The sequence below is a fragment of the Hypanus sabinus genome, chromosome 14 (assembly GCF_030144855.1).
Source record: "Hypanus sabinus isolate sHypSab1 chromosome 14, sHypSab1.hap1, whole genome shotgun sequence".
Taxonomy (NCBI): domain Eukaryota; kingdom Metazoa; phylum Chordata; class Chondrichthyes; order Myliobatiformes; family Dasyatidae; genus Hypanus; species Hypanus sabinus.
Window position 1 is genome coordinate 99,650,454 of NC_082719.1, and position 25,995 is coordinate 99,676,448.

A 25,995-nucleotide genomic window follows, 5' to 3' on the forward strand; every position below is an offset into this window, starting at 1 on the left:
GGCTGGGTGTGTGCCCCCCAATCCCACACCCCTGGCACCCCTTCTCTTGTGGCACTGCAAATCTACCATTCCCAACATCCTTTGCTCCCACCAGATTTACAAACTCGCTCTCTGCTCCACGTTGACAGATACAGTGTTGTGCAAAAGTCTTGTGCACCCTCGCTATATATATGTGCCTGAGACTCTTTTACAGTACTGTACAGTTGGGATTAGTAGGTCATGAGCATGCTATATTGGCACCAGAAGCACGGTGACACTTGTAGCCTGCCCTCCCGCACATCCTTGTACTGTGTTGGTTGTTGACTCAAAACAACACGTTTCACCTTATGCTTTTGATGCTTCGATATACGTGTGACAATGAAAGCAAACCGTTAATCAGATGGATGCTGATAGTTACTCTGTGAAAGAGGGCTAATTCACACACAGGTACAGAGCACTGTATGGATCTTGTAGGATTCGTCTATTGCTCTGAAATCTCCGCACCATGCTGCTGTATTCCTTTTCTTTTTGTTGTAGTTGTTTTTACCATGGACGAGACCCTTCATCAGGAATGAGGTTGTTTTGCCATTGTTGCTTTGCTGCTTGTTGTGTTCTGTGTTGTTCTGCTGAGCATTGTGGGCATTTTATGTTGGTGCCAGATTGTGTGGCAACGCCAGCAAGCTGCCCCCAGCACATCCTTCGGTTGTGTTGATTATGATCGTAGACGACACTTTTCACTGCATTTCACATGTGAATCAAGCTAAAACCAAGAGGGCATAGGATTGCGATCATAATTTGAAAAGGACGTCATGGGCAGCTTCTTCACACAAAGGGTAGTGTGCATTGTCAGGAATAATGGTTGAGGTTGGCACATCAGCAATGATAGCATAGCAGTTAGTGTAAAACTATCACAGCAAAGGTCGTTGAAGTTTGGAGCTCCAGTGCTGGATTTTGTACGTTTTCCCTGTTGAAACACGTGGGTGCGTTTACGAAAGGGAAATTGAATGTTTTGTACATATAGAGTTTTATGTTGCATTAATCTAGAGGGTGAGGAAGTGTAATGTATGGAACCATTTCTTTTAGAGCAATAAACCACTCTTAGCACTATGTATTGATCTGTTGTCTATGCATGTGTATTGTTCTCTCTCTCTCTCTCTCTCTGTCACTGCAATGTGAAAAGACTTATTAAAGCCATCTCCTGCATGTGTGCTTTCATTTAATGTTTATGTAGTTGTGCACAGACACAACACACTACTAATAGAAGATCTGTTTAAATTCATGAAGGGTTGAAGTTACCGGTACTTACTTTCAGAGAAACTCTTCCTTCCCACTGACAAGAACCAGTAGTGTAAGATTATCTATAAAGAAGCAGAGAACACAATGCAGGAGATGATTGCTGTGATCTGGAATGTACTGCCTTCAAGATCAGTACACGTAAATTCAGTTGTGTCTGCCACAGAGGAATTGTCTAAGTGTTGCCTAAGAAAGTTACATTAAAGTATGAGGAGCAGTTGATTGCTCTGGGCCTGTTCTCACAGGAATTTAGAAGAATGAGGGGAAGATCTCATTGAAAGGCGTAGATAGAATGGATATGGAAAAAATGTTTCCAATAGTGGGTGAGTCTAGGACCAGAAGGCACAGTCTCAGAATCGTGTTGTGTCCCTTTGGAGCAGAGACGAGGAGGAATTTCTTTAGCCAGAAATCAGTGAATCTGTGGAATCTATTGATGAAGATGGCTGCAGAGGCCAAGTCATTGGGTATATTTAAAGTGGAAGCTGATGGGTTGTTTATTAGCCAGGGTATCAAAGATTATAGAGATAAGCATTGGGTTGAGAGGGATAATAAATCAGCCATGATAGAATGGTGGAGCAGACTTGATTTGCTGATAGAGCAAAACACTTGTTATGCATACTGTTCATACAGACCAAATCATTACACAGTGCACTGAGCACAGCACGGTAGAGTAATAGTTAGTGTAACACTGTAACATGCCAGCAACCCAGGTTCAATTCCTGCCACTACCTGTCAGGAGTTTGTACGTTCTCCTCATGATCATGTGGGTTTCCTCCCACATTTCAAAGACCTATGGCTTAATAGGTTAGTTGGTCACAGAGGCATAATTGGCAGGATTCAGGCTTGTCGGGCCTACTACCATGCTGTATCTCAAAGTTCAAAGTACACTTACTATTAAAGTCTGTATACTATATACAATCTTGAGATTCGTCTCCTTACAGTCAGCTGCAAAAGAAAGAAACCAAATAGAACCCAATGTGCAGGAAAAAAACAAATCATTGAAACAATGTAAGTATGCAAATACTTGAAATTCATCGAAGTGGGTCTAGAGCCACAAACCCAATCACAGCCAGTCCAGTAGCTCGTAATTGCCTCAGTTCAGTGCAGAGATGAGCAAGCAGATCACTGGTCCATCTCTCACCTCCGGCCCCAACACCTTGAACTTTTCAATTTGTCCTGGTGCTTAAATTGGCCAAATATTGGTTCATTCCTCGCTCTCTTATCTAAATAAAATAAAAAATAAAAATAAAGCAAATCATCATCTTCATCATTACATGCTGTGTTGTATGATATAGGTGATCATAGTCTTTATGGCCGTGATTGGTCCAGGCAAATGTTTCTACAGTAGTGGTTTGTCATTGTCGCCTTCTGGGCAGTGTCTTTACAAGAGGGGTGTCCCCAGCCATTATCAATACTTTCAGAGATTGGCAGTGGTCATATAACCAGGACTTGTGACATAATACCATAAGATATAGGAGCAGAAGTAGGCCATTAGGCCCATCAAGTCTGCTCCGCCATTCAATCATGGGCTGATCCAATTCTTCCAGTCATCTCCACTCTCCTGCCTTCACCCCATACCCTTTGATGCCCTGGCTAATCAAGTACTTGTCTATCTCTGCCTTAAGTATACTCAATGACTTGGCCTTCACAGCTGCTTGTGGCAACAAATTCCACAGATTTACCACCCTCTGACTAAGGTAATTTCTCTGCATCTCAGTTCTAAATGGACATCTTTAAATCCTGAAGTCATGCCAACTTGTCCTAGACTCCCCTGCCATGGGAAATAACTTTGCCATATCTAATCTGTTCAGGCCTGCTGCTCATATGCACCAGCTGCTCATACAACCATCTACCGCCTACCCCCTGCTTATCAACTCAAGTTTAATTGTCGTTCAACTGTACATGAATACAACCAAATGGAACAGTGTTCCTCCTGGGCCAAGGTGCAAAACGCAGTACCAACAGTCACACACATCACAAGGCACATATAGCACATAGAAAATAGCAGTAAACACCCAGTCGCACAAAAATATATAATATAGCCCAGATCTCTGAGTGACACGTCCTGTAAATTGATGGTGCATGGGTGTTATCAGCAACAGCAGGCAGCTCCCAGCGGTCGCAGATGACCATATGCACACACCCAATTCAGCTTGTCATCGTACCGATCAAATACTGATAACAGCGTGAGGGTAGGACTGATCAGGGTTGAAGAGCAACCGTGCCCGGAGTCAGTGCAGGTATAGGAGATCCTTCATGAAAACTTTGCTTTAGCATTTACTATTGAGAGGGACTTTGTAGTTTGACTTTGGCACACCTTGAACTGCTGGTAGGGCCTACTTCCACTGTAGCCCAATAAATAAACAAACAAACAAACAAATAAATAATTATCATCTTATTCTGGGTTCTTCCCCCTTCCTTTCCAATCCTGATGAATGTTCTCAGCCCGAAATGTTGACTCTTTATTCATTTCTATCGACGCTGCCTGACCTGTGGAGTTCCTACAGTCTTTTGCGTGTGTTACTCTAGATACAATCATCTCCCTTGTTTACTACACTTCATTTTAAATTCACAGTTACTGTTTGATTGTTGTGAAAATTCTACATGGCAATATAGTAAACATCACGTTGTTGTATGCTAATTTGTGAGCCAGTAGCTACAGTAAACGTACTTTAAATGTGTTCTTTATCTGGTTTTAACTAAAACACTCGCAATACCAGATTAAAGGATTTTTCTCCAGTGATAGCTTACCAGACTCTATTCAAATGGATTTCCATTTCCAATTCAGCACTGTGTTTCACAAGATTCCTACACTGTGAGCAGCTGAATGTACAGCTGTTCACCTTTGAACGATGTTGTCACAGTTGGCAAACTGCCAACGAGGAAGTACAAAGGTACAGCTTAGTGCTTCTTCAACAGGTCACATCCTGCGCAATGCACGCAAGTATTACTGAGTTTTAAAGGATCACCGGCTGCAAGAAGCTTTAATCAACTACTTGAATGAAAACTATCATGGTCCAAGATCTGGATAACATACCTACAAATCCTCTGCATCTGTGGCACTTCCCTTAACAGCTGCCGAATTAATAGGTATATCCAGTTTGAAAGATCTGCTTCCATTTTAAAACAGTGAGTATGATTAATCCTCTCTGATATTTCATTCAAAGGCGATAATTCCACAGCTGTAAGTTATTTTATTTTTGAAACCTACTTTTTGTTTTCTGGTTGAAATATGACATAGAACCATGCCAATTAATGGATACTTCCTTGGCTTTGAATAAGCAGGAAAATTCATTTTAGTACAGAGAATAGAATATAGAACATCATAGTCCGTCATGTTGTGCCGACCTTTAATCTACTCTAAGATCAATTTAACCTTTCCCACCCACATAGTCCTCCATTTTTCTATCATCTATGTGCCTATCTAAGAGTCTCTTAAGTGTCCCAAATGCACCTGCCTCTAGCAGTGCCTTCTACTCCCTTTGTAAAAAAACTTAACTCTGGCTTCACCCCCCTCCATAATTTGCTCCAATCACCTTAAAGTTATGCCCCCTCCTTTGGAACTGAAATATTCCATTGTTCAATGCAACCTATATTATTTGTCCTTTTACAAACACGAGAAAGACGCTGAAAATCCAGAGCAACACCCACAAAATGCTGGAGGAACTCAGCAGGCCAGGCAGCATCTATAGAAATGAATAAACAGTCAGCATTTCGGGCTAAGACCCTTTGCAGGACTTGTAAGGGGAAAAGTCAGAAGAGGAAGGTGGGGGTGGGAGGGGTGGTTGGTGATAGGTGAAACTGTGAGAGGGGGAGGGATGAAGTAAAGAGCTGGGAAGTTGATAGATGAAAGAGATAAATGGCTGGAGAAGGGGGAATCTGATAGGAGAGGGTAGAAGACCATGGACGAAAGGTCTTCTACCTTTATACCTGTACATATACTATATACATGTGCACAACAGACACTCCTCTCCACAGCCCCTTAGCACCCGCAGACTGAGGCATCTAGCCATCATGCCTTGACGCGTAGGCTTCTGATTGACTCTCAGTCTTTGATCTTCATTAATAACCCTTGGATAATGAATGAGGACCGTAGATTAGGACTCCAAGCTCTTGGCCTCAAATTCCGGACTCACTGATGACAGGACCTTGAACACTGGGTCTCAGAGTCTGTACTTGCCTACTAACTGGGGGGTCTCCAGCACTCGTGCCTTCTACCACACGGACCTCTGATCCCACAAGCCGTCGACAACTCACTGACCTGAGTGGCCACCAGCCCACATCCTCACTGGTCTCCTCAAGGATGTCCTTCATCACTTATACACACTGCAAGAGTTCAAACCTGGAGCTGCCACCCAAACTCTAGTTTGACCTCTAATTCCCCCAGATCCTTGTCCCTAAGCCTTAACCTGACCCCAGACTCCCTTCTCTGTCACCAAAACCATTTGTACCAACCTAAAAATCAATTAAACAGAAGGCAGCATCTATCACCAGGGACCTCATGACCTAGGGCATGCTCTTTTCTCACTGCTGCCATCAGGAAAAAAGGTACAGGAGCCTCACGACTCATACCACCAGGTTCAGGGACAGTTATTACCCCTCAAGCATCAGGCTCCTGATCCAAAGGGGATAACTTCACTCACCCCATCACTGAACTGTTCCCACAACCTATGGAATCACTTTCTCAAACTCTTCATCTCATGTTCTATATAGTTATTGCTTATTTTATTATTATTATTATTATTATTTCTTTTTTTTGTATTTACACCATTTGTTGCCTTTTGCACACTGGTTGAACGCACAAGTTGGTGAGGTCTTTCATTGATTCTATTATTGTTATTATTCTATTAAAGATTTATTGATTATGCCCACATGGAAGTGAATCTCATGGTTGTATATGGTGACATATATGTACTTTGATAATAAATTTACTTTGAACTTTGAACTTGCAAATGACAACTAAGTCTGAGGCATATTCTGAACGGAGACTGCAGCTCAATGACATCTTGACCGAAAGCTTGGTAATTCATTTTTAGATCCCTGCTTGCCTCTGATGTTCATGGTCATGTCTGGTGCAGGTTTAGAGAGGGTGCAGAGGAGATTTACCAGGACACTGCCTGGATTAGAGAGCACATCTTATTAGGATAGTTTGAGCAAGCTAGGGGTTTTCTCTTTGGAGGGAAGGAGGGTGAGAAGCATATTGATGGAGGTACAGGTATATAAGATTATGAGAGGCATAAATAGAATGGACAGTCAGCAGCTTTTTCCAAGAGTAGTGTTAGCCAGTTCCAGAGGACATCTGATTAAGGTTTGTGGTGGAAGGTTTAGCAGAAGTGTAGGTATTTTACACAGAGAGTTGTGGGTGCCTGGAATGCACTGCTGGGACAAGTGCTAGAGACCAGTACAATAGGGATATTTACGAGACTCTTAAGATTGCCATTGTTTTATTATTTCTGGTCCTGTAAATGCGGCTTCCTCGATATTGGTGAGACCTGCTGTAAATTGGGGAAACCACTTCTTTGGCATCTCCACACCACCCGCCACAAACCGGACTTCCTGGTGGCAAAGCATTTTAATTCTGATTCCCATTCCCATTCCAATGTGTTGGTCCATGACTTCCACTTTTGCCAAGATGAGGTGGAGGAGGAACACCTTATATTCCTTCTGTGTATCCTCCAAACTGAAAGCATGAATGTCATATTCTCCTTCCAGTATACAAATTTCATGCCCCCTCCCATTTCCTCTATTCCCCACTTTGTCCTTTTATTTCTCACCTGCCTATTACTTCCCCCTGGGTTCCCTCCTCCTTCCCTCTCCTATAGTCGACTCTCCTCTCAAATCAAAATCCTTCCGTTGGCTAGAAAAAAACTACTTTCTATAAATCAGTGAATTCAAATGAATCAAGGGCAGTGGAAGCAGACAGACTAATTGTCTTTGTCCTTGCCACGTGCTTGGGGATAGAGGCTGCCATTTTGTGAAGACACTTTATTCTCCATTTTGTGAGCTTGACATGCTGGGCTTGATCAATATTTTAAAGAAGACACAATGATACTTCAGGTAATCTGCTAAGCTGGAGATCATTTCCAAATAAGAAGTTAATTGTGAGATGTTCTTTGGTTGGATATATCATGCAGGTTTGTGAATGTTGGGGTTGGTGCCTGCCTGGAGTGATTCGAGCTGGTTGCTGATTGAGAACAAAGAGCCATAAATTATCGATTGTCATTTGATGGGAAGAGGGCAATAAATGGATGCTGGTTTGGAGTAGAGCCAATAACAAGTTATTAAAGGACAGACACATTACCTGTGGCCAGTGACACTGGAATGCAATATTTGAATTGATAAGGAATAGATATAAAAGTGGATGGTTCGTGTGTGCTGCCAGCGATGACTTCGAAGAATAACCATCGCAGAGCGACCCTGAGTGAATTGGGACTACGAGAAACGCCTCGTAGACTCCTTTGCTCAGGTAAAACCTTTGCTGATCTTTCTTTATTCAGGAGAGTCAGGCCGCCGTTCACACAAGATATTTCATGTATGAATTTATGTGTTTGTTAGTTTAAACAATAAAGGTACTGGTCAGTAAATCCTCATCACCCTGTGCCTCAGTGATCATTGTTATAAGAGATAATTTTTACCACACTTTTTTTTTCAGTCCTTGACCTTTCCCACCCACCTGGCTTCACCTATCACCTTCCAGTTGACATCTTTCCTCTCACTCCAGCTATTTATTCTTTCCAGTCCTGAAGAAAGGTCTTGGTCTAAAACATTGACTGTTTATTCACCTCCATGGATTCTGCCTGGCCTGCTAAGTCCCTCCAGTATTTTGTGTGTCTTGTTCTGTATTTACAGCATCTGCAGACTTCCTCACATTTATCGTTTTATTCTACCTAGTTAACACTTCATGAATCAAGGGTGGTTTGAACAGTTCACTACCCCAATTAATATGATCTCAGTCTATACACATTGTGCTTGGGCAATAAAGTAATATATTAAATAAATTTCATTGTGATTAGGAATACTAAAGGCTGTTCCTAATCTGTGGAGATGTATAACTACTGAGATGTCCTCCATCTTCAAAGGTGGAGGCTTCTCTTCCTCCACCATCAATGCATCTCTTCCATTTCACACACATCTACCCTCACCCCATCCTCCCACCACCACACCAGGAATAGGGTGCCTTTTGACCTCACCTACCACCCCATCAGCCTTCATGTCCAGCACATGATTCGCTGTAACTTCCACCATCTCCAGTGGGATGCCACCAGCAAGTCCATCTTTCCCTCCCCCACACTTCCCACTTTTTGTAGGGATCCTTCCCCTACGCAACTCCCTCGTCCATTCATCTGTCCCCACTGATACCCCTCCTGGCACTTATCCTTGCAAGCGGAACAAGTGCCCCTATACCTCCTCCCTCACCACCATCCAGGACCCCAAACAGTCCTTCTAACTGAAGCGACACTTCACCTGTGAGTCTGTCGGGATCATCTACTGTATCCAATGCTCCCAGCTGGCCTCCTGTGTATCGGTGAGATCCAATGTAGATTGGAAAACTGCTTCACCAAGCACCTTTGCTCTGTCTGCCAGAAAAAGCAGTATCTCCTGGTGGCCACCCATTTCAATTTAACTTCCCACTCCCATTCTGACATATCAGTCCATGGCTTCCTCTACTGTTGAGATAAGGCCACAGTCACGTTGGAGGAGCAACACCTTATATTCCGTCTGGGTAGCCTCCAACCTGAAGGCATGAGTACCGATTTCTCCAGCTTCTAGTAATTGCACCTCCACCCCTTCACCATTCCCCATTCCCATTTCCCTCACTCATCTTATCTCCTTACCTGGCAATACCTCCGTCTAGTTCCCCTCCCCCTTTCCTTTCCTCCATGGTCTACTACCCTCTCCTATCAGATTTCTCCTTTTCCAGCATCTCTTTCACCAATCAGGTTCCCAGCTCTTTACTTCACCCCTCTCCCAGTTTCTCTTATCACCTGCCACCTTGTACGTCTTCCTCTGTTCCCCCCTCCACTTACTCTTTTCTAGTCCTGATGAAGGGTCTCAACCGAATACATTGACTATTTACTATTTTCCATAGACACTGCCTGGCCTGCTGAGTTCCTCCAGCATTTTGTGTGTGTTGCTATTGTGGATGCATTCCATTTTAAAAAGGGACATTCAAAAAGATTATCAAATTACCAAACACACCCAAGGAATTGTGTTACCAAATTGTGGATGGTGCTATTTTGTTTAAAACCCTTCTCTCCCATCTTGTTCCGCTTTCTGGAAGTCAGAAATAGGAAGGGATCAATCACTGTGCTGGGAGTAGTCTATAGGCCCCCAAGTAGCCCTCGGGACACCGAGGAGCAGATAAGCAGGCAGATTTTAGAATTGTGCAGGAAATACAGGGTAGTAGTTATGGGTTCCCTCACATTGACTGGCACCTCCTGAGTGCAAGGGGGATAGATGGGGCTGAATTTGTCAGGTGAAGGATTCCTGACACAGTATGTGGACCAGCCGACGAGAGGACAGGCTATACTGGATCTAGTTCTGGGTAATGAACCTGGTCAGGTGACAGACCTCTTGGTGGGGGAGCATTTTGGTGAGAGTGACCACAACCCCCTTAGCTTCAGCATAGCTATGGAAAGGGATAAAATCAGACAAAATGGTAAAGTGCTTAACTGGGGAAGGGCTAACTTTGAAGGGATGAGGCAGGAACTAGCGAGAGTAAATTGGAAACAGATGTTCAAAGGGGAAAGCACAGAAGTAATATGGGAGAAGCTTAGGGACCACCTGAGCTGGGTTCAGGATAGGTTTGTCCCACTGAAGCAAGGAGAAAATGGTAGGAAAAGGGAACTGTGGTTGACGAAACACGTGAGGCAACTCGTCAAGAGGGAAAAAGAAGCATATGTTAGATATAAGAAGCAGGAAGTAGGAGGGGCTGATGAGAAATATAGGATAGCCAGGAAGGAGCTAAAGAAAGGACTTAGGAGAGCTCGAAGGGGGCATGAGAAGGCCTTGGCATGTAGGATTAAGGAGAACCCCAAGGCATTCTATGAGTATGTGAAGAATAGAAGGATGACGAGAATGAAGTTGGTCCACTAAAGGATAAAGAGTGCAACCTGTGCCTGGAGGCGGAGGAGGTTGGGAGATCCTAAATGAATACTTTGCTTCAGTATTCACAAGTGAAAAGGATCTTGATCAGGATGAGGTCGAAGTACGTCTGTGTGCTGGACAATGTGGAGATTAAGGAAGATTAATTAAAAACATTAAGACTGATAAATCCCTAGGGCTGGATATGATACACCCCAGGTTGTTGTGGGAATTGAGAGAAGAGATCGCAGGACCATTAGCAATGATCTTTGAATCCTCTTTGGCTGCAGGGGAAGTGCCAGAGGACTGGAGAATGGCAAATGTAGTTCCCTTGTTTAAAAAAAGGTAATAGGGAGAAACCTGGGAACTATAGACCGGTGAGTCTTACGTCAGTGGTCTGCAAGCTATTGGAAAGGATTCTTAAGGATAGGATCTATGAGCATTTGGAGAAATACAGTCTACTCATGGATAGTCAACATGGCTTTGTGAAGGGAAGATTGTGCCTCACGAGCCTGATTGAGTTTTTTGAAGAGGTAACAAAAGAAATTGAAGAGGGTAGGGCTGTGGATGTGGTCTACATGGACTTTAGCAAAGCGTTTGACAAGGTCCCTCACGAGAGACTCATCCAGAAAGTCATGAGGCATGGGATAAGTGTTTGGCTGTTTGGATAAAAAAATTGGTTTAAAGGAAGAAAGCAGAGGGTAGTTGTGGAAGGAAAGTATTCTGCCTGGAAGTTGGTGACTAGTGGAGTACCGCAGGGATCTGTCCTGGGACCCCTGCTATTTGTGATTTTTATAAATGACCTGGATGTAGAGGCGGAAGGATGGGTGAGTAAGTTTGCAGATGACACGAAGATTGGAGGAGTTGTGGATGGAGCTGTAGGTCGTTGAAGGTTACAAGAGGATATAGACAGGCTGCAGAGTTGGGCAGAAAAATGGCAGATGGAAGTTCATTCCAGACAAGTGTGAGGAGATGCATTTTGGAAGGACTAACTAGAAGAATGAGTACAGGATTAATGGTCAGTTACTTAAGAGTGTGGATGAACAAAGGGGCCTTAGGGTTCAAATCCATACATCCCTCAAGGTTGCTGCACAGGTTGATAGGGTAGTTAAAAAGGCCTATGGGATGCTAGGCTTCATCAACAGGGGGATTGAGTTCAAGAGTAGAGAGGTCATGTTACAACTCTACAAATCTCTGGTGAGACTGCACTTAGAGTATTGTGTTCAATTCTGGTCACCTCATTATAGGAAAGATGTGGAAGCTGTGGAGAGGGTGAAAAGGAGATTTACCAGGATGTTGCCTGGTTTGGAGAACAAGTCATATGAAGCAAGTTTAGCAGAGCTGGGACTTTTCTCTTTTGAGCGTAGAAGAATGAGAGGGGACTTGATAGAGGTCTACAAGATTATGAGAGGCATAGATAGGGTGCATAGTCAGTACCTGTTTCCCAGGGTACCAATAGCAAACATCAGAGGGCATATGTACAAAATTAAGGGAGGGAAGTTTAGGGGAGACATCAGGGGTAAGTTTTTTACACAAAGGGTTGTGAGTGCCTGGAATGACTTACCAGGGATGATGGTGGAAGCTAAAACATTAGGGGTATTTAAGAACCTCGGACAGGCACATGGATGAAAGGGAAATGGAGGGTTATGGGATAGTGTGAGTTTAGTACTTTTTTTTAAGGATTATATGGGTCGGCACAACATGAAGGGCCTGTACTGTGCTGTAGTGTTCTATGGTTCTGTGGTTAAATTCAATAGCCCCAGCAGCATAGCAGTATGTGGAATGCTGGTACAGCTCAGGGCATTCCGGAGTTCAGAGGTTACTTCTGGTGCCATTCTTTAAGGAGCCTCTGTAGGTCCTCCCCATGAAATGCACATGTTTTCTCCAGGTGCTCTGTTGACAATCATCTTGAATGTTACAATGAAAGTGAAGATTTGGAGGATGCAGTCATCAAAACATGTATGAAGGCAGTCCATTATCTGCACTAGGTGCCAGTCCACAGACACACCCGGTTGGTTAATTGTTTATTGTAAATTAGACCATAAGACTATAAGATATAGGTGCAGAATTAGGCCATTTGACCCATCGAGTCTGCTCTGCTATTTCATCTTCCCTCTCAGCCCTAATCTCCTGCCTTCTCCCCGCTTCCTTTCACGCCCTCACCAACTAAGAATCTACCAACAAATATGCATAAAACTTGGCCTCTACAGGCATCTGTGGCAATGAATTCCACAGAGTCACGACTCTCTGGCTGAAGAAAATTCTTCTCATCTCCGTTCTAAAAGGACCAGGGGTGCAGTGCTAGCCGGAGCGCACCCGGCACATCTTTAAGAAAAAAGCCGAACGAAACAAGCTAATTAATTAGATGCTGCCTGGGGTGATTTGAGTTTCTCAGAAACTGCTGATCTCCTGGGATTTTTATGCACAACAGTCTCTGGAGTTTACAAAGAATGGTGCCAAAAACAAAGAACATCCAGCGAGTGGATTTAACAAGATTTTTTTGCTCACAGAACAGCCACTTGCTGGATTTTTTTTTGTTTTTGGCACCATTCTTCGTAAACTCCAGAGTCTGCTGTGCATAAAAATCCCAGGAGATCAGCAGTTTCTGAGATACTCAAATCACCCTGGGCAGCACCTAATTAATTAGCTTGTTTAGTTCAGCTTTTTCCTTAAAGGTGTGCCGGGTACGCTCCGGCTAGCACTGCACCCCTGAAAAGGACGTCCCTCTATTCTGAGGCTGTGCCCTCTGGTCTTAGATTCTCCCACCATAGGAAGTGTCCTCTCCATATCACTCTACATCCACTCTGTCAAGGCCTTTCAATATTTGATGTTGTTCCATGATTACATTAGGGCTAATCAGGTTTGTGGGTTGCCAGGGTAGAGTGGCTCAAAAGGCTGGAAGGGATTGTTGTATGGTTCCTTCACCAATGACAATGTTCATGTATATTATGTATCTGAATCACAATCAGGTTTATTATCACTAAGAAATGTTGTGGAACTTGTTATGTGACAACAGTACAGTGTTGTACAGCTCTCTGTAGGCTACTCAGACAGAATTCTGCCAACAATTTTTTCCCTCTGGTGCCCTTCCTCCTTCCCTTTCTTCTATGGTCCACTGTTCTCAACTATTAGATTCCTTCTTGTTCACAAGCTTCACCACTTCCATCTATCACTAGCTTCTTTTCCAAGCACTTCCTTTCGAATCCCAATGAAGTTGCTCTGCCTGAAAAGCTGACTGTTTATTCCCCTCCATACATGCTGCCTGACCCGCTGTTGTTCTGGGTTGCTCAAGGTTTCCAGCATCTGCAGAAACTCTTGTGTTTGGGATTTGAGCCTTGTTTTCTCATCTTTGGTGTCCCGTGGCATGTTTGTAGAGTCATAGGACAATACTGCATAGAAACAGGTCCTTCAGTATTGAGTCTGTGCCAAATCATTTATCTACCTAGTCCCTTCGACCTGCACTAGACCATTGGCGTCTGTGCCCTTCCCATCCATGTGCCTTGTAAATGTTGAAATTGACCCTGTGTGTCTATATATATATCTGTATGTGTGTGTGTATTCAAGTTAATTGGCCATCAGTTAATTGGGGCAACTCTTAAAAACAAAGATAAATTTAGAAAATTGCCTTGATTTCCTTCATTTATTTGGGACACTAAACCGCTTAATGGGGCAGGAAACTTGCCAAACTGGTTTTTACTAGTGTCAGTCGTGTGCACTTTAGTGGTCACTGTACACTACGCCATGCTTAAAACTAACAGTTTTTAAATAACACAAGTTGCGTGTGTTTGTATTCAGTGATTTTTATCACTGAGAGTTGGTGAGACATAAGCAATGAGACAATTCAGAACTGTTTTGCTCACTGTGGTTTCAAGCGTTCAAGCTTGGAGATGCCAGAAACAGCCAGGAGTGAAAATGAAATGATTTCACTATGTCAACAAGTTAGGGACGATGAAGAATTTGAGTTATCTGTTGACAATCATCTTGAATGTTACAATGAGAGTGAAGATTTGGAGGATGCAATCATCAAAACATGTATGAAGGCAGTCCATTATCTGCACTAGGTGCCTGTCCTGATTTTCTTCATTGCAGACCCTCACTTAATTCCTCCATCAATGACTGTTCAAAACTAATATACAGTTCTGTAGTACTGTAATTCTAATGGCAGTGTTCTTATATGTTGTGTATTTCATTTAAATAAGCAATTTGCTACTCAGTTTGTATTTTTTATAACTTTTTAACTATTTCCATGAAACTTCGGCAAAATTGTGGCAGCAGCTTAGTTGGGCCAAAATGTACTGGTCCTAACTTGTCCCAATTAACTGGAATCCAAAAAAGCTGGAATGGAACAAAATAGTATTTGCGTGGCCTCTGCGTCCTTAGTGTACCTCTGTAGTCTGGTAGCCAGAGCTGTTAACTGTTACTTGACAGTTTCCAGGGCTTCAGCTATGGACTTCCATAATAGCTGAGACAAGCCTTAGGTCTTCCCACCTTTCAGTTAGTCTATGCACTCTTCTCCAAAGAACCAGGAGAATTATTTGCACAGTCCCAGACCAACAACATGCCAGTACCTGAATCTACCAATACAGCATCTGAGGAGTACTGGAAGAGTATATGGCAGAAAGAAGCATCACATAACGCCAGAGCCCAGTGGCTGAAAGACAAACAAGCAAGCCTCTGCAATCTCCCAGAGGAAGAACCAGTCACCGTCACAGCAGTAGATGTCCAGCAACAGGGAGCAAGTATGAAGAACTGGACATCACCAGGGCCTGACATGATCCATGCCTGTAGGCTGAACAAACTAACAACACGGCTGGTAGCTCAGATAAACTAGATGCTTGAAGCAGGTTCCCACCCCGACTGGTTAACTCAAGGAAGGACAGTACTCATAGAGAAGGGTCCTCACAACAGAGCACCACCATCTAACTACTGGCCTATAACCCGCCTGTCAACAACGTGGAAGCTCCAGTCAGGCATCATAGCCACCGAGCTGAGGGAACATGTGTGTAAATTCCTGAGACCCGCTCAGATGGAGATTGGTAATGGAACCACAGGGTCCAAACACCAACTACTGGTAGACAACGCAGTCATGTGAGACTGCAAGACCAGGCAAACCAACCTAAGCACAGCCTGGACTGACTACCAGAAAGCATATGACTCAATGTCCCACACATGGATCCTGGAATACCTGTCTCTGTACAAGGTCAACAAGACACTAAGGACCTTCATCAAGAACTCAATGGGCCATTGGAATGCAATGCTAGAGGTTAACTCGAAGTCAATAGCACAAGTGGCCATCGGATGTGGACTATACCAGAGTGATGCGCTATCCCCATCACTGTTCTGCACAGGCTTGAACCCCCTCAGCCAGATCATCTCAGAGACTGGACATGGGCACAGGTTCAAGAGTGGAGAGACCACCAGCCGCCTCCTGTACATGGGTGACATCAAGCTATTTGCCAGAAATGGAAGAGACATTTGACTCACTAATCCACCTGACAAGGGTGTACAGCAAAGACATTGGGATGTCATTGGGCTGGAAAAGTGCAGCCGGATGGTAGTGAAAAGAAGCAAACCCATCGAGGCTGAGGGAGTCGAGTTACCTAAAGGCCACATATCAGATGTACAGGACAGCTACAAATACCTGGGGATCATGCAGGCGCATGGAAGCCATAATGAGGACACAAGGAAGGCTGCAACATCCAAGTATCTCCAAAGAGTGAGACAGGTCCTAAAAAGCCAGCTGAATGGGAAGAACAAGCTCAGAGCCATCAACACATTCACCCTACCAGTCATCAAAAATCCAGCCATAACAGTGTGCAGGCCAAGGAACGAACTGGAAGCCACTGACATCAAGACCCAGAAACTACTGACAATACATGGAGGACTCCATCCAAAGTCCAACGTGAAGCGACTGTACACCTGCCGGAATAGAGGAGGACAGGGACTTGGAAGTGTCAGGGCCACAGTCCTGGAAGAAATGTGAAACATCCATGAGTATATCAGGAAGATGGCCCCCAAGGATGACCTGCTAGGAGAATACCTCAGACAACAGTCAGAGGACATGGAAATGGATGTGGGTTAAGCAAAGCCAGAGGCCATGGCAGGAAAAACCACTACATGGGATGTACCATTGCCAGATACCAGAGGTGGCTGACATTAGAAAGTCCCACCAATAAATGGAAATGGCAGGGCTGAGGGAGAGCACAGAGGTACTGCTCATGGCTACACAAGAGCAATAGAAGCTGGGTCTATCACACCAGACAAGATCCAAGATGAAGATTGTGCAAGGAATCCACTGAAATGTTCCAGCCCATAGTGGCAGGGTGCAAGATGCAGGCAGGGACTGCATACGGTGAATGGCACTAACAAAATGGCACAGCACAGGAACAAGTGTGGATTGGACACTCCCAAGTCCAAATGGGAAACGCCTGAGAAGGTATGGAGAATGACAGAGCTGGGATCCTGTGGGACTTCCATAAGCGGTTACTGGCCAGCCAACCAGACATGGTAATACTGGACAAGGATAGGAAGAAAGCAATCGTAATAAATGTGGATCAGCGAGGATACTGTGCTGAACCCTCAAGCTCCCAAGCCTCTGGACATATGATTGAAGAAAAAATCCACATAAATACCACCCATCAGGGGTGAGAAAAAGGGTAGTATATAGTTCTTTTATGCATTGTACTGTACTGCTGCCACAAAGCAACACATTTCCCAACATCTGTCAGAGGTAATAAACCTGATTCCGATTGTGATTCTGACCCATTGAAGTCATTACCTGCCATTGTATTGCTCAGTGTTGCATATTTATTACAAGTAGTGCCTGCAGAAAACTTATCTTTACCCACAACTAGTTTCTGTCAACACCTTCAGAAGGTGGAAGAGGTCATGCAAACATGGGAAAGTGCAGTAAAGTCGAGACTGACATTGAGCCTGTAGCAAGGTTGCAAAATATGGGGGGGGGGGGGGGGAGAAAAAGTTAAAAAATTGTTAGGCTTTGCCTTGTTCTTACCAAATTGTACATCATAAGCAGAGACGTTTAAACAGAAAGGCAGAAGGTTTATATTGTAACAGTGTGAACAGGTGGTGTGTCATATTACACAAGTCTGTCCACATTTGTCATTCAGAGGTGTATAAAGGAGATTGACTCAGCTGCAAGAGGAATGTTCAAGAGAAGGTTGGTATAGGATACCAAAAGCTTTTTTTTAAGTATATAAAGTGTAAAAGAGAGTTGAGGGTAGATATAGGACCAATACAAAATGACGCTGGAGATATTGTAATGAGAGGTGTAGAGATGGCAGAGGAACTGAATACGTACTTTGAAACAGTCTTTCCAGTGGAAGACATCTGCAGTATACTGGACATTTAAGAATATTTGGGAAGTGAAGTTTGTGCAGTGAAAATTATTACTTAGAAGGCGCTCAGGCAGCTTAATGGTCTGAGGGTGGATAAATCTCCAGGACCTGATGGAATACACCCTCGGGTTCTGAAGGAAGTAGCTGGAGAGATTGTGGAGGCATTAACAACGATCTTTCAAGAATCGATAGATTCTGGCATTGTACCAGATGACTGGAAAATTACAAATGTTACTCTGTTATTTAAGAAGGGTGGGAGGCAGCAGAAAGGAAACTATAGACCTGTTAGCCTGACATCAGTGCTTGGGAAGTTGATGGAATCGATGGTTAGGGATGAGATTACAGAGTACCTGGAGGCACATGACAAGATAGTCTAAAGCCAGCATGGTTTCCTGAAAGGAAAATCCTCCTGAATACTGCAATTCTTTGAGGAAATTACAAGCAGGGTAGACAGAGGAGATGCAGTAGACATGGTGTACTTGGATTTTCAGAAGGCCATGGACAGGGTGCCGCACATGAGGTTGCTTAGCAAGATGAGAACCCATGGAATTACAGGTGAGTTACTAGTGTGGGTGGAGCATTGGCCGGTCGGCAGAAAACAGAGTGGGAATAAAGGGATCCTATTCTGGCTAGCTGACAGTTACCAGTGGAGATCCACAGGGGTCGGTGTTGGGACTGTTACTTTTTACAATGTATGTCAACGATTTGGACTACGGTATTAATGAATTTGTAGCTGAATTTGCCAATGATACAAAGATAGGTGGAGGAACGAGTAGTGCTGAGGAAACAGAGAGCCGGCAGAGAGACTTAGATAGTTCAGGGGAATGGACAAAGAAGTGGCAAATGAAATACAATGTTGGAAAGTGTATGGTCATGCACTTTGGTGGAAGAAATAAATGGGTAGACTATTATTTAGATGGGGAGAGAATTCAAAATGCAGAGAAGTAAAGGGACTTGGGAGTCCTTGTGCAAGATACCCTAAAGGTTAACCTTCAGATTGTGTCAGTTGTGAAGAAGACGAATGCAATGTCGGCATTCTTTTTTAGAGGTATTGAATATAAGAGCAGGGATGTGATGTTTAAGCTCTATAAGGCACTGGTGAGACCACACGGAGTATTGTATGCAGTTTTGGGCTTCTTATTTTAGAAGGAACTTATATTGACATTTATACTGACATTGGAGAGGCTTCAGAGAAGATTCACGAGAATGATTCCAGGAATGAAAGGGTTACCGTAACAGGAACATCTGGCAGCTCTTGGGCTGTATTCCCTGGAGTTCAGGAGAATGAGGGAGGATCTCATAGAAACATTCCAAATGTTAAAGGGCCTGAACAGGTTAGATATGCCAAAGTTATTTCCCATGGTAGGGGATTCTACGACAAGAGGGCACAACTTCAGGGTTGAAGGATGTCCATTTAGAACTGAGATGAGGAGAAATTACTTCAGTCAAAGGGTAGTAAATTTGTTGCCACAAGCAGCCATAGAGGCCAAGTCATTGGGTGTATTTAAGGCAGAGATAGATAGGTTCTTGATTACCCAGGGCAAAAAAGGGTATGGGGAGAAGGCAGGGGAGTGGGGATGACTGGAATTATTGGATCAGATTATGATTGAATGGCAGAGCAGACTCGATGGGCTGAATAGCCTACTTCTGCTCCTATATTTTATGGTCCTATATCCTTAACTATGTTGTGTCAGTAATTTATACAGCAGCATGTTGAGAAACACAGCAGTGGTCATCAAACTTTCAACAGGACAGGGATGGTGGATGAACTCTACAATTTATGTTCTCAGTATTATTAATTTTTATTTGCACATCGTATGTCAGTCACGTTTGTGTCAAATTTTCATAAATTCAATTGTATTTTTTTATTTTCCTTTAAATGCCTGCAAGAAAATGAATCTCAATATAGTACATTGTGACATATACCTATTTTGACAATAAGTTTACTTTGATCATTAAGCACTACTATGGCCTGTGGCAGAATTGGAATTGGTTCATAATTGTCATGTGTACCAAGGTACAGTGAAAAGCAAGTCTTGCCTACTGATCATGCAGATCCTTTATCACTTTGTTTATCTATAGTTTTTCAAAAATGTTATTGTATTTCTTTACTTTTTGATATCATTGCATCAAAATTAATCTCAAGGATATATGTTTTGTTGTATGTTTCCAGCCACTGTCTGTTAGGAGTTTGTATGCTCTCCCTGTGATTGCTTGGATTTCTCTGGGTGCTCCGGTTCCATCCCACAGTCCAAAAATGTAACAGTTGGTAGGTTAATTGGTCATTGTAAATTGTCCCATGATCAAGGCTTGGGTTTAATCAGGGGCTGCTAGGTGGCATGGCTCAAAGGGCTGGAAAGCCCTGTTCTACACTGTATCCCAGTAAGTAAATAGGCAGACAGACAAATATATTAAAAAAAAAGCAAATCTTTTAATCTGTGCTGGATGGCGGCAATGTTTTGGATAGCCAATCTTCATTTGGAACAGTTACACAAGAAAATTTACCAATGGTCTGATCTGAATGTTCATCATGCACTCAGTGGCCACTTTATTAGGAACATCTGTACACCTGCTCATCAATGCAAATATCTAATCATCCAATCACGGGGCAGTAATTCACTGCACTAAAGCATGAAGATATGATCGAGGGGTTCAGTTGTTGTGCAGACCAAATATCAGGATGGGGAAGAAATGTGATCGTAAGACCATAAGACATAGGAGCAGAATTAGGCCATTCAGCTGATCAAATCTGCTCTGCTATTTCATCATGGCTTATCCTGGGTCCCATTCAACCCCATACACCTGCCCTCTTACCATACCCCTGATGCTGCAACCAATCAGGAATCTATCTAACTTCTGCTTTAAATATACCCACAGACTTGGTTTCAACTGTAGTCTGTGGCAGAATATTCCACAGATTCACCACTCTTTGGCTAAAAGAATTCTTCCTTACTTCTGTTCTAAAAGTTTGAAGTGACTTTGACTGTGGAATGGTTGTTGGTACCAGATGGGGGGTGGTTTAAGTATCTCAAAAACTGCTGATCTCCTGGGATTTTCATTCTTGACAGTTGCTGGAGTTTATAGAGAATGGAGCAAAAAGCAAATTAAAAAATCCAGTGAATGGCAGTTCTGTGGGTAGTGTCAGAGAGATCAGAAGAAAGTGGCTGGACAGGTTCGTGCTGACAGGAAGGCAACAGAAACTCAAATGACTCTGAAATTTGTTGCCACAGACAGCGGTGGAGGCCAAGCCTTTACGTATATTTTAGGCAAAGGCTGAGAGATTCCTGATTGGTCAGGGCATGAAGGGATACGGGGAGAAGGCAGGAGACTGGGGATTGGTCAGGGGATAAAGGGATACGGGGAGAAGGTAGGAGATTGGGGATTGGTCAGGGGATAAAGGGATACAGGGAGAAGGTAGGAGATTGGGGATTGGTCAGTGCATGAAGGGATATGGGGAGAAGGTAGGAGACTGGGGATTGGTCAGGGGATAAAGGGATACGGGGAGAAGGTAGGAGATTGGGGATTGGTCAGGGCATGAAGGGATCTGGGGAGAAGGTAGGAGATTGGGGATTGGTCAGGGCATGAAGGGATACGGGGAGAAGGCAGGAGACTGCAGCTGAGAGGAAAAATGGATCAGCCATGATGAAATGTTGGAGAAGACTCAATGGGCCAATTAGCCTAATTCTGATCATATACCTTATGGTCTTATGGTCTTATAATGGTGTACAGAAGGGCATCTCTGAATGCACAACATGTTGAACCTTGAAATAAATGGGCTACAGCAAAAGGAAGGCACCATCATACACTCAAAGGCCACTTTATTAGGTGCAGGAGGTAGCTAATAAAGTGGCTACTGAATGTACATCTGATTAGAAGAAGTACAAACACACCATTCAGAGTTATGAAACATCAAAGCAATATATAGGATTCTCTAATATCTTTCTTTTTGTTCTTCAAATAAGGTTATATAATTATTGTGCCCACAATGTACCACAGTGAAATCAAGGCATTGGAAGTCAACAATCATGAAAAAGAAGAAAGAAAACCACTTTATGGATCTGCTCTCTCACAAATCAAAGAAGAGACTGAATACATTAAAAAGGTGAAATATTAATAATTCTGATGACAATCTACTTTGCTTTTGAGTGAATATATGGCTCCATAGGAGCCACAGATGGATACTTTGCTTTTGATCTACAGGTGGATAAATCAAAATAACCACCCGTGTCTCCTGTGAAGGATAATTTATTCAGGTGGGGGGGTGAATCTGTGGAATTCATAGTCACATATGGCCTTGGAAGCCAAGTCATTGGGTATATTTAAAATGGAGGTTGAAAGGTTCTTGATTAATCAGGGTCACAGGGAGAAGGCAGGAGAAAGGCCATGAGTGACTTAGTCAAGCACCTTACTAAAATCCATGTAGGGCAGACACATCCACATCTCTACCTTCATCAATCACACTCATCAGCTGATCAAAAAACTCAATCAAGTTGGTAATACATGACTTGCCCTGCACAAAGCCTAGATGGCTCTCTCTAATTAGACCATAGTTTTCCAAATGCTCTTAAATCCTTCACATGTTGGATTTGGACTTGCCCAAAACCAGCTGTTGTCAATTAACACTCCTTAGCTCCTTTCAAATGCTTTTGTAATTTGTCCTTCTCCAACTTAATACTCCCCCGCAAATGTTGTTGCATGAATGAAATCACTGGAGGAAAGTACTGGTGGATATGAAGCAGGCATTAATTGGCAATGCTTTTGGTGGAAAGATCTGGCTAACCCAACATGGGGCTTAATATTTTATGTGCTAAACATTTCCATATTTACAATGTATCTACAATGGTTTTCGTTGAAACTACATGTAAATTTCATACATCCGAAATTGCACCCACTCCGCAGACATCTAAGTGGATTTTAATCAGCGTTGTGATTTAGGCTTTTAGGAACCTATTATTCAGAGTTGCATTTTAAACTAAGTCTACATATATTCAGATTTGAAGATTAGTGGCTGACGTCATTTGCTAAATATAAGTGTGCTGAGAAGTTGTTCGAACAGCAGAGTCTATACTTATCTTTATCTATAGCTATCTTAAAACTTATGGTGTTGTGGTCACTGTTCCATAACTGCTCACTGTTGGGGGATGGGGAGGTGTCTGCAGTGCAGTCCCACAGAGGGATTCCACCTTTCCTGTTTTTGAGTATTCCCCATGTAGACACTATTCTGGCCCCTCTAAGTGCAGCTACGATATTGTCTCTAATGAGTAGCGCAACTCCGCCTCCCCCCCCCCCCCATCTTTTCTAAATAATCGAAACCCTGGGATATTGATCACCTATTCTTGTCCCTCTCTCAATAAAGTCTCTGTAATGGATATACCACATCATAGTTCTGTGTATTGACTGATGCTCTAACTTCATCACCTTTCCCCATAACACTCCCAGCGTTAAAATACACACACTTCAAACTGTCCATCCTGTCGTACCTGTTTACTTTGCTCCTTCCTGACATCTACCTTTCTCTCCATCCCTCCACTTTCGGACCTGGTGTTCTGGTTCCAACCCCCTGCAAAACTAGTTTAAACCCTCCCGAGCAGCACCGGAGAACCTCCTGGCCAGGATACTGGTTGCCTTCAGGTTCAGTGCTTCCCACCCTCTTGTACAGGTCACCCCCTTCCCCAGAAGAGGTTTCAATGATGCAAGCATCTGAAGCCCTGCCCGGCACCAGTTCCACAGCCATTCATTCATCTATACTATCATTCTATTCCTGCCCTGACTCATACATGCCACTAGGAGTAATCCAGAGAATGCTACTTTGAAAGTCTTTCTCCTCAGCCTCTTTCCTAATTCCCAAAACTCACTGTGAAGATCTCTTCCCCTTGCTACGTATGTCACTAGTGCCAATATGCACCATGACCTATGGCTGCTCATCGTCCCCCTTGAGAATCTTCTGCAACTGCTCTAAGACATCCTTGACGTCCATAGTTTTTGGGAACAGTTCAGTGATAGACAAGTAATGGGTCATTTGATTACTAATTTTATTAGTTGAGCACAACATTGTAGGGCTTTCTCATGTGCTCTACTGTTTTATGTTTTATATTCTAACTCTGATAATCTGATACCCTTACAAATTTGGTGGAGTCAGAGTGGCAGAGTTTCTATAGATTTATTAATATTCCAACATAATTTTAATTCATATTCTTTAGATATTTAGTAGCAGCATTTTAATTTATCCAGTTTAAAGGGAATGCAGAATGGATCCTTGATGATTTAAATCGAGTGTGGGAAGTAGTTAAGTAGTTGAGTGTTATGGAAGTGCGGAATTTAGGTTCCCAGTTAGTTTAAGGAAAAGCCTGTGAAATTGGACCTGGAGAACTTGAAGGAAGTATGAGAAACCCTGTGAACTCCATCATGGGTACAACCCTCCCCACCATTGAGGACATCTTCAATAGGCTATGGAGATGTCTATCAAGAAGGTGACATCCGTCATTAAGGACCCTGAAGATCCAGGACACATCCTCTTCTCATTACTACCATCAGGGAAGAGGTGCAGGAGCCTGAAAAAACGCACTCAACATTTTAGGAACAGCTTCTTTCCCTCTACCATCAGGTTTCTGAATGGTTCATGAATACCTCACTACTTTGTTCTCTTTTTGCACTTTTTATATTTCTTATTGTAACTTATAGTAATACTTTATGTTTTGCACTGTACTGCTGTTGGTAAGCAACAAATTTCACAATGTATATCTGATAATAAACCTGATTCTGATTCTGCTTCTGGACGCTGAACTTTTGAGATTTCAGAGAATTATTATTTTGTGTTACGAGTGTTATAAAGCATTAAACATTTAGCAAAAACAGGTGAAGAACTACTTTTCATTTTAGACAAAATCCATAGGAGCCCCAAGAATTTGATTTATCAACAGATTCAGAGTTGTTGAAATTCTGATTTTTCCCAAACTGTTATCCTCCTAGATGCGAATTACACTACAGAATCTGCGATGGGAGATGTTTGAAGCTGAAGATGGACTAATTCACAGCCCAACTCAAGAGGTAAAGGTACTATTAGATGTGTTTGCTGATCTTACTGCAGCTGGCGGACGATGTCAAAGTCAAAGTAAGTTAATTATTAAAATATGCATACTGCATCACCATATTCTACATTGAGATCCATTTTCTTGCAGGCAGTTACAGGAAAATAAAGAAACATAATACATCCAAAACCAGGAATTTATAGGCTGATGGGTCTGACATTAGTTGAGGGAAAGTTATTGGAATGTATTTTAAAGGATTGGATAGACATGGACTGATTAAGGGTGGTCAGCAGTGCTTCATGTGTTGCAGGTCACGTCTAACCAATCTTATAAAGTTTTTTGAGGAAGTTACCAGGAAAGTGGATGAAGGCAAGACACTGGATGTTGACTACATGAACTTTGTAAAGCAGTTGACAAAGTCGCACATGGCAGGCTGGTCAAGAAGGTTCAGTGATTCGGCATTCAGGATGAGGTAGTAAATTGGATTAGGCATTGGCTTTGTGGGAGAAGCCAGAGAGTGGTAATAGAGGTAACACACACAAAATGCTGGTGGAACACAGCAGGCCAGGCAGCATCTAGGGAGAAGCACTGTCGATGTTTCGGGCCAAGACCCTTCGTCAGGACTAACTGAAAGGAAAGATAGTAAGAGACTTGAAAGTAGGAGGGGGAGGGGGAAATGCGAAATGATAGGAGAAGACCGGAGGGGGTGGGATGAAGCTGAGAGCTGGAAAGGTGATTGGCAAAAGTGATACAGAGCTGGAGAGGGAAAAGGATCATGGGACAGGAGGCCTAGGGAGAAAGAAAGGGGGAGGAGAGCACTGGAGGGAGATGGAGAACAGGCAGAGTGATGGGCAGATAGATTAATGCCCCTCCTCCCCTTCTTACCTCATCCCTGATATATTTAAACAACACACACAAAATGCTGGTAGAATACAGCAGGCCAGGCAGCATCTATAAGGAGAAGCATTGTTGACATTTCGGGCTGAGACCCTTCGTCCTGATGAAGGGTTTGAATTTCCAGCATCTGTAGATTTCTTTGTGTTTGCATGATATATTTAATCTTTTTCTCCCTCTTCCTTTTTTAGTCTCTCTGCCCATCACTCTGCCTGTTCTTTATCTCCCTCTGGTGCTCCCGTCCCCCTTTCTTTCTCCCTAGGCCTCCCGTCCCATGATCCTTTCCCTTCTCCAGCTCTGTATCCCTTTTGCCAATTACCTTTCCGGCTCTCAGCTTCATCTCACCCTCCACGGTCTTCTCC

The 25,995-nt window shown here is 43.2% G+C and overlaps 1 protein-coding gene across 4 annotated transcripts in view; it reads left to right on the forward strand.

Moving 5' to 3' along the window:
* Positions 1-4,150: 4,150 nt before the first annotated feature.
* Positions 4,151-25,995, forward strand: part of LOC132405016 (coiled-coil domain-containing protein 68-like) — a 91,321-nt gene continuing 69,476 nt past the window's right edge. For 2 of the 4 annotated variants that reach the window (XM_059989707.1, XM_059989708.1), the window contains exons 1-3: positions 4,153-4,401; positions 21,674-21,813; positions 24,681-24,758. In XM_059989707.1, coding sequence (XP_059845690.1) covers positions 21,697-21,813; positions 24,681-24,758 — 195 coding nt within the window. In that variant the 5' untranslated portion in view covers positions 4,153-4,401; positions 21,674-21,696. Of the gene's footprint in view, positions 4,402-21,673; positions 21,814-24,680; positions 24,759-25,995 lie in introns of all 4 variants that reach the window. The other 2 variants (XM_059989709.1, XM_059989710.1) reach the window with 2 other exon arrangements.